Source organism: Protopterus annectens, chromosome 9.part0 (assembly GCF_019279795.1).
Source record: "Protopterus annectens isolate FY-2018-M chromosome 9.part0, PAN1.0, whole genome shotgun sequence".
Taxonomy (NCBI): domain Eukaryota; kingdom Metazoa; phylum Chordata; order Ceratodontiformes; family Protopteridae; genus Protopterus; species Protopterus annectens.
The window spans coordinates 677,542,729-677,550,558 of NC_056743.1; the positions used below are offsets into that span (position 1 = coordinate 677,542,729).

Below are 7,830 nucleotides of genomic sequence, written 5' to 3' on the forward strand. Positions count from 1 at the left end.
GTATCAACCTCAGATTCCTGCACTATTTCAGAGATATCAGTTTCATAACAGACTGATAGTGTGGATTCCTGTATTTCTTGAATGGATTCTGGTTGGTAGACATCTTGCCTGCCATGCTGACAGTTAATTTCAGCTTGTATGGATTCCTTTATTAACTCTTCTTTATCTCGACAGACAGTTTTGCAACCATCATGCTTCCCTGGCTCGGGTGGGGTTACAGAGAGCTGGCAATCACCACAACTAGCTTCTTCTGGGGCAGCCTTTCCCAGCACAAAAGGTTCTGCATCCACAGAGCCAGTTTCACAACCAAGAGACTGCCTAGATTCCTGGACCATTTCAGAAGCTGCTAATCTGTGACCATCTTCAATACCTCTTTTGGCATCCACCATTAGAGATTCTACCAGCATACTTTTTGCTTCAAGGCTGCCATTATAGACTGCATTCACCTGCATGGATCCTTCTAGCACCAACTCAGAGGATTCTGGTCCAAGAACGCACAGACTGGCAGTTCCACATCTATTAGTGGTAATGGATTCCTGTAAATAAAAAGTTTGAGTATCAGCGTGGTGCACCAACTACAGCACAACTATTGAGTTTAAGAAATGAGCATTGTAGGACAACAGTAATGGAATGATTATACTTATTTTCAAAGACATGAAATTTTGAATAAAGTCTTCACCATTTTTTGGGAGGGATAGCAGCCCCTTAAGTCTCTTCCCCTCATTAGTAGTCTTACCAGCATTTAAACAGTTAAGGGGCAGTAACAAACTTTCAAAACAAATGCAATTTGTTATTAGGAAAATTGAATATCCCCAGTTCTCTGCCATGATTCAGTGGTAGTTTTCCCAGTTTACACAAGAGTTTCTGTGGGAGGTTTTGCTTCCAACTTGCTGTTCTATTTCACTGAATGTTAATTGCAGATCATACAAAATTATTGCATACTTAAAAACTGCCATAAAAGCTCAGATGTTACAGGTGTCCCTACAACTTTTGAGGGGATGGCATCCCAGCCCCCACCTACTGCCAGGAAAAAAAAATGGTTTAGTTTCTCCTATTCTAGAGGAATCTGGCTTTGGATGCTCCTCCAACTAGTACAGTAAAATTTAAATCTGGTGACTAGGTTAGAAATCATCATTTACAAGGTTTTCCAAGTAATGTTAAGCAGGGGAGGTCTCTAATTTAGCAGTCATCAGGAAGACCAAAGCAAACCACCATCAAACTTAACTAAAACTTGGAGACTGAAAGCCACACAGAATGACTGCTGCCACACAGAATGACTGCTTAAGAATATATCTTACAAATCATTTAGGAGTGATTTTGAGGGAGATTGCAAGAGAGGAAGGCATTATGTTGTTGTTTGTCTTTCGGCTTTTCCCGGTAAGGGGTCGCCACAGCAGAACTCCGGTCTGCTAATGATTGGAAGTAGATTTTTACTAAATGCTGAGGTGCCAGCTCGATGCTCAACCTTCAACGAAGGCACACCCATTAACGCACGCATGGTTTTCGAATGCTACCCAACCGTGGGGAGGACATGCAGACTCCCCACAGAAGGCACTCCCAAGCCCAGCCAAGAATCAAACGGGAGAACCTCTTGCTGTGAGGTAACAATGGTACCGCCGTACCACCGTGGCATCTAGAGGAAAGCATTATAAAAGGGTCAAAAACTGGTGTATAGCATCTCCACCTCCTTCCTTTAGGATTTTAAATCAAATACTTGATGCACAGCACAGGTTTGGAGATTTAATTTTGAAGATATAAAAAGGGTTAATATTTGCTAGCATGTCCTGGAACATTGTGGCAAAACATGAAGTGGGTGGCATTAAAAAGTCAGTACCTCCAAAATTAGAGGTAAAGGTGGTCTCCCAAACAAAATTACCTTCCTGCAAAGAGTAATTATATTGGGCTCTTGGCCAGAAGACATTAGAGACTTGAGACTTGAGCCTTGGACAAAAAAAAGTAAAGTGAAAGTGGGATGAGTTAAGTTATTTCATAAGGTTCCGGCCTCATAAGCAAGGAAGCTTCGCAATCCAGGATTCAGAAAAACCACTGCTCCAACAGGTTTGACAGGAGCCAGTTAATGTAATTTGGGAGCTGTAAAAAGCATGACCCACTACTAAGGAATCCTAGTGTAATGTATGAACAATGGGCATTTGAAAGTCCTCTAAAATAAAGTGGGCTGTCCTGCAATAGACTGGAGTCCCATCTTGAACTTTAATGCAATGCACCTGCTGCTTCCTCCAGCACCCTTATCAAATGAGATTCACAGTTCTAGGCATTCAAGCAAAACAGTTACCAAACAGCATTTTACAATATATCGGGACATACAAGGAAATTCATGTACAATATTGTTGCTTAGATCAAACCCATTCTACAGCTCCACATACAAAGTACTGCTCTTTCATTTGGTAAAGTGCCATTTCTGCTACTGTTTGCAGAAACAGTAGCAGATTTCAATATAGCCTTAGAGGTAACTCAAAGCATTGATTCAAATTTTCTGCACAACAGTAGCAGGAAAATGTGTTTGATGCAGTTCATCGCAGTCTTACTTAATTATGTGTAGCAGCTCCAATCCAAAGTCATAAAAGGTATCAATACTACAATTTAGACTCAACTTGTGTTGTAGAAGCAGCCATATGATCTTTAGCCATATGATCTTTTAGGTCACTAAAGTTACTTTCTGAACCTTCTTCAGGGCTGTAGGTGGGGTGGAGTCAGAGACGCTACCTACCCTACTACTCAATATGGGGGCAAGGCAGAGAACTAATCCTGGTCAGAGTGCCAGCTCTGTCACATACATGCACATCCATGTTTGTCATGGATCTGGGTGTAGTGTGCAGTTTCAAAGAATGTTAATTTACCTGCAGCATGCATTTGAAGTGTGGAAGGAAACTGATCAACCATGCAGAGCTTTAATGCAAACGCCACACAAGAGGCGCACCTCAGCTGAGAGCCAAACTGGTAGACCAAGAAGTCACTGGTTACAGTGTGAAAACTGGGATTTAAAGTTTGGGAGACTAGGAAGGTAGAACCAATAGAGGAAGAGAGAAGTAGATCTCTTAATCCCCCTCCCCCCAGTCTTGTGGAGCTAGAGAAAAAGTCTTCTTACACTGAATGAGCAAATTGGAGACAATACATTCCTATTGCTGCAGAAGCTATGGCTGCAGTAGGACTCAGTGTAGTGCATCAGTCTTATAATGTCACAAATGCTATTTGCCATTTGGAGTTTGTACAACTTGGGCGGGCAGGCTTGAACAGCATGTTGATGTTCTTCTCACATTTGTTTCATTAACAGCAGCGCTGTACATTGGAGTTGTTAGAGCTTTTGCTGTGTATATGCCCACGTTTGGAAAGGTAATCTGGGTTATCAACCATTATTGGCAAACAAAATCCAGTTACCTTCACAATTTTTAAGTTGTTCCAATACTATATCATGGTCAATATCATGTTAACACAGTTTACTTTGATTAGGTAGGTGACAGCATATCTTTACAGATAGAAATATAGTAGTTTATATACAATTATAGCTGGTGACAATTATCCATTTCCATACTTAACCCATGAGGTCATGTGGAAACTAGCTAACATGTGAGTTTATATACAATTATAGCTGGTGACAATTATCCATTTCCATACTTAACCCATGAGGTCATGTGGAAACTAGCTAACATGTTAAACACTGGAGAGGATTGTCTAAAAATCTTTTTGCCCATTTATACCAAGGGAAAGGTTCCAGCTCCTTTATGTTCTTAATCCGTTTGCTGCAAAATGATGAGCCACTAACATGCATTAGCATTTTCTTCAAATTGTATTAATGTGTCTTCAGCTAGAAATATTCTTACCATGTTTAGCTGTGGAAAACTTGTTCATAGATTGAATCTGAAGAGAATTGCATGACAGAAGAACGTACTACACTCCCTGGTCCCTTGCATGACAGAAGAATGTACTACACTCCCTGGTCCCGTGTGTGCATATAGCAGATTGGATTCCTAAGACTGAATTCCCTAATTCCTTAACTCATTACATCAGAGTGCCTCCAGTCACATCTGCAGTTAACTCCTACTGACACCTCTAGGGATCAAATAATGCTTGTTCATATTTGCATCAATAATTCTAAAACCATGCTATGTGCAAGGTTTTAGAAAGATTTCATCTTAAAACATACACAATAGCAAACTGCATTAATATTTGCCAGCAGTCTAGTGCAGGCAAATAGATATTAACTGTTTGTATTGTATTAATTTGTATAGATATTTAGAAAAAACATGAAAATTTATACCTCAAGTAATACAGACAACTCCTCAGCCTTATATGAAAGCTCTCAGCTAGCTTAATAAAAAACACTGCCAACAATATGTGAGCAACTTGAGTGGTTGGCCAGATATTGCAAGTTGTTTACAAATTATAAATGTATTGGTTAGTGTTTACTTTAACTTATAAAATTTGGTTTAAAACCTAGAACTGAAGAACACTACCAGTTGTGGAACATGCAGGAATCAGGAACATGGGAACTATTGGGTGGTTGTTGGAGAGGCTGCCTATCCCATTACAGTGAGGATACCCATTTAAATATGGCCCCATATTCCATGGGCACATGCAAGGTAGCATTTATATTTACTGTAGAAGACACTGAATGGCTATTGCCTTAGTAATGCACCATCACACTTTCTAACCCCCCCCCCCCAACACCCTTCATAGTGATTAGTGCTCACATCTATTCAAGCTAAATGACCCTTCCCTATGGCCAGCTCTTGGGCCCAACAAAGTAAAGCAAACATTTGTCAATGGCAGCAGATGAAAGCTCATCTCTGCTTTTTTGGAATAGCAGATTGAACTTATTGCAACATTCACAAGCTGGCACATCTTATAAAGCTGTAGTATTAACCCAGGACAAAGTTTTGTTAGCTCAACCATATTCAGAGGTGCTCTCCTACCTTTTCAGACATTCCTGACAGATGTACATCCAGAGTGTCACTTTCACTAGCTGTGCAGGGATCTATGGTAGTCTTTGAAGTTACGGATTTATCACAACTAGCACCAATCTGTGTCAATTCCTGTACTCTCTGTGATATGCCCTGATCAATTTCAGCACCAGCCACATGCATGTATTTTACCACATCAGAAAGTTCAGAGCCAGTGTTCTTGTTCTCTATTTCACAGTTAGCATTAGACTCTGTGGCTCCCACTATTGCATGAGAAACATCTGTTCCTTTGATGTCCATACTTATGCCCCCAGCATCAGCTGGCATGATTTCTTGTACCATAGAGGATTTAGATAAACAAATGTCCTTATCACCTTCACAGACGACAGGCTGAGAGTATTCCTGTTCTCTTTCATTGGTCTCTGTAAAGCAGCTGTTCTCTTGTACTCTTTCACTGGAAGATTCTGTTCTGTACCCGTCCTGAATTCTAGGGCCATCTGGCAGGACTTCTTGCATCTCTGAGGAATTCAGTGCCGGGATTTGTTGCTGGTCTCTTTCTGTGCTCGCAGCTTGTGGGAAATTCTGCATCATTTCAGTTAGTTCTGCTCTATGGATGATTAGATAGGTAGTTTCACAGGACTCAGCAATTTGTTCTGAATACTGTTTGAGCTCAGATAGCCGGGATACAAAGCTGCCCTGAATATCACTTGGATAGCACACATCTGTTGCATGAAAATCCTGACTGACATTTTCACAGATGGGTTCAGGTTGAATAGGTTCTTTTCTTTCATAGCTAGCATCCATTTCTGTGGAAGCCTTTACTCCCTCAGAAGATGGAGATGTGGGCTCCTCCTGGCCAGCCTCCACCAATGTGGGCTCCTCCTGGCCAGCCTCCGCCAATGTGGGCTCCTCCTGGCCAGCCTCCGCCAATGTGGGCTCCTCCTGGCCAGCCTCCGCCAATGTGGGCTCCTCCTGGCCAGCCTCCGCCAATGTGGGCTCCTCCTGGCCAGCCTCCGCCAATGTGGGCTCCTCCTGGCCAGCCTCCGCCAATGTGGGCTCCTCCTGGCCAGCCTCCGCCAATGTGGGCTCCTCCTGGCCAGCCTCCGCCAATGTGGGCTCCTCCTGGCCAGCCTCCGCCAATGTGGGCTCCTCCTGGCCAGCCTCCGCCAATGTGGGCTCCTCCTGGCCAGCCTCCGCCAATGTGGGCTCCTCCTGGCCAGCCTCCGCCAATGTGGGCTCCTCCTGGCCAGCCTCCGCCAATGTGGGCTCCTCCTGGCCAGCCTCCGCCAATGTGGGCTCCTCCTGGCCAGCCTCCGCCGCTTTTGAAAGCCTGATGTCCAAATTACTTTCATAGCAACTATCCATATCTGCAGTTTCCTTTACCAAAGAATAATCTGTTCCCTGAAGGTTTGTAGCTTCACATCTTGCACCCATCTGGGTAGATTCTGGTTTTCCCTCACAGGGTTTCAGTACATCAAAATTCCTGCATTCACAATTAGCATCAGCTTCCATGGACTGCTGTATTGTCTCAGACTCCACTTCATGAACATATTGAATGTCACTTGCATGGATAGGGTCTTCTGATGCACACAAGTCTAGACCATTTTCACAGTTATCAGGTGGCATAAATTCAGGTACATTGGCAGATTCTGTTCCACAGATGCCCTGGCCATTACTTTCATAGCCAACACGTGGGGATTCCTGCTCCACTTTAGAAGTTTCATATCTGTAAAGGTGCTGAATTCCACTTTCACAGCCAATATGGTTCCGTGTTGATACAATTTCTTCTTGCACCATTTCAGTAGAAATGTCTTGTACCACATCCAATGGTTCGGAGCTAGCCTTTTTAGTAGATTCCTGGAATTCATTAGATACTAGTCCAGTGTTCAGACTCTCATAGTTAGAATCTTCTAGTAAGACAGCTTGCTTGGAGAGAAAATCTGAGTTTTGTGACATTTCATTAGATGCCCGTGAGTCAACAGTTCTCTGCATCATTTCAATATACGATTCTGATAGAGTGTTCAGACATTCATGAGCAGGACAACCAGATGCAACTGCTTCATGTACCACATCTGTGGCAACTTCTGCCTTTGATTCTTGTGCTTCTTTAAATGGTTCTAATCCAGTGCTCTGTGGCATATCACTAAAGGTTTCTAATAAATCACCATTATGACTTTCAAAGTTAGGATCACCTAGTGTGACTGCCTGTACCATGCAGGCAGTGTTTTGCACCATATTTAAGGATTCAGAGCCATCATCCCTTGTGAATTCCTGTGCTATTCCATTAAATGGTTCCGATCCAGTAGTGTTCATACTTACATGACCAAGATCTCCCAGTGTGACTGCTTCATCCCAAACCATAGCTCTGGGCTCAGATTCCTTGTCAGTCTTGGACTCTTGTAATATTTCATTTGCTGGTTCTAGTCCAATGTTGCGTGACACTTCATTACAGGATTCTAATCCATCTGTGGGTAGACTTTCATTGCTAAAATCACTTAATACGCGTACGTCTTTTACGGAGGATTCAGGATAAGTGTTGGCCTTTGATTCGTCAGGGCTCAGTGCCACTTCCCCAGCAGGTTCGGGGCCGTCAGGGCTCAGTGCCACTTCCCCAGCAGGTTCGGGGCCGTCAGGGCTCAGTGCCACTTCCCCAGCAGGTTCGGGGCCGTCAGGGCTCAGTGCCACTTCCCAGCAGGTTCGGGGCCGTCAGGGCTCAGTGCCACTTCCCAGCAGGTTCGGGGCCGTCAGGGCTCAGTGCCACTTCCCAGCAGGTTCGGGGCCGTCAGGGCTCAGTGCCACTTCCCCAGCAGGTTCGGGGCCGTCAGGGCTCAGTGCCACTTCCCCAGCAGGTTCGGGGCCGTCAGGGCTCAGTGCCACTTCCCCAGCAGGTTCGGGGCCGTCAGGGCTCAGT

At 43.9% G+C, this 7,830-nt stretch overlaps 1 protein-coding gene across 1 annotated transcript in view; it reads right to left on the reverse strand.

Annotated features, from left to right (window-relative positions):
- Window positions 1–7,603, reverse strand: part of LOC122811436 — a 117,588-nt gene extending 109,985 nt beyond the window's left edge. The window contains exons 1-2 of the mRNA XM_044083279.1: window positions 4,932–7,603; window positions 447–536 (exon numbers count right to left, since the gene is read on the reverse strand). Coding sequence (XP_043939214.1) covers window positions 447–536; window positions 4,932–7,280 — 2,439 coding nt within the window. The 5' untranslated portion in view covers window positions 7,281–7,603. The remainder of the gene's footprint in view (window positions 1–446; window positions 537–4,931) is intronic.
- Between the last annotated feature and the right edge of the window lie 227 nt (window positions 7,604–7,830).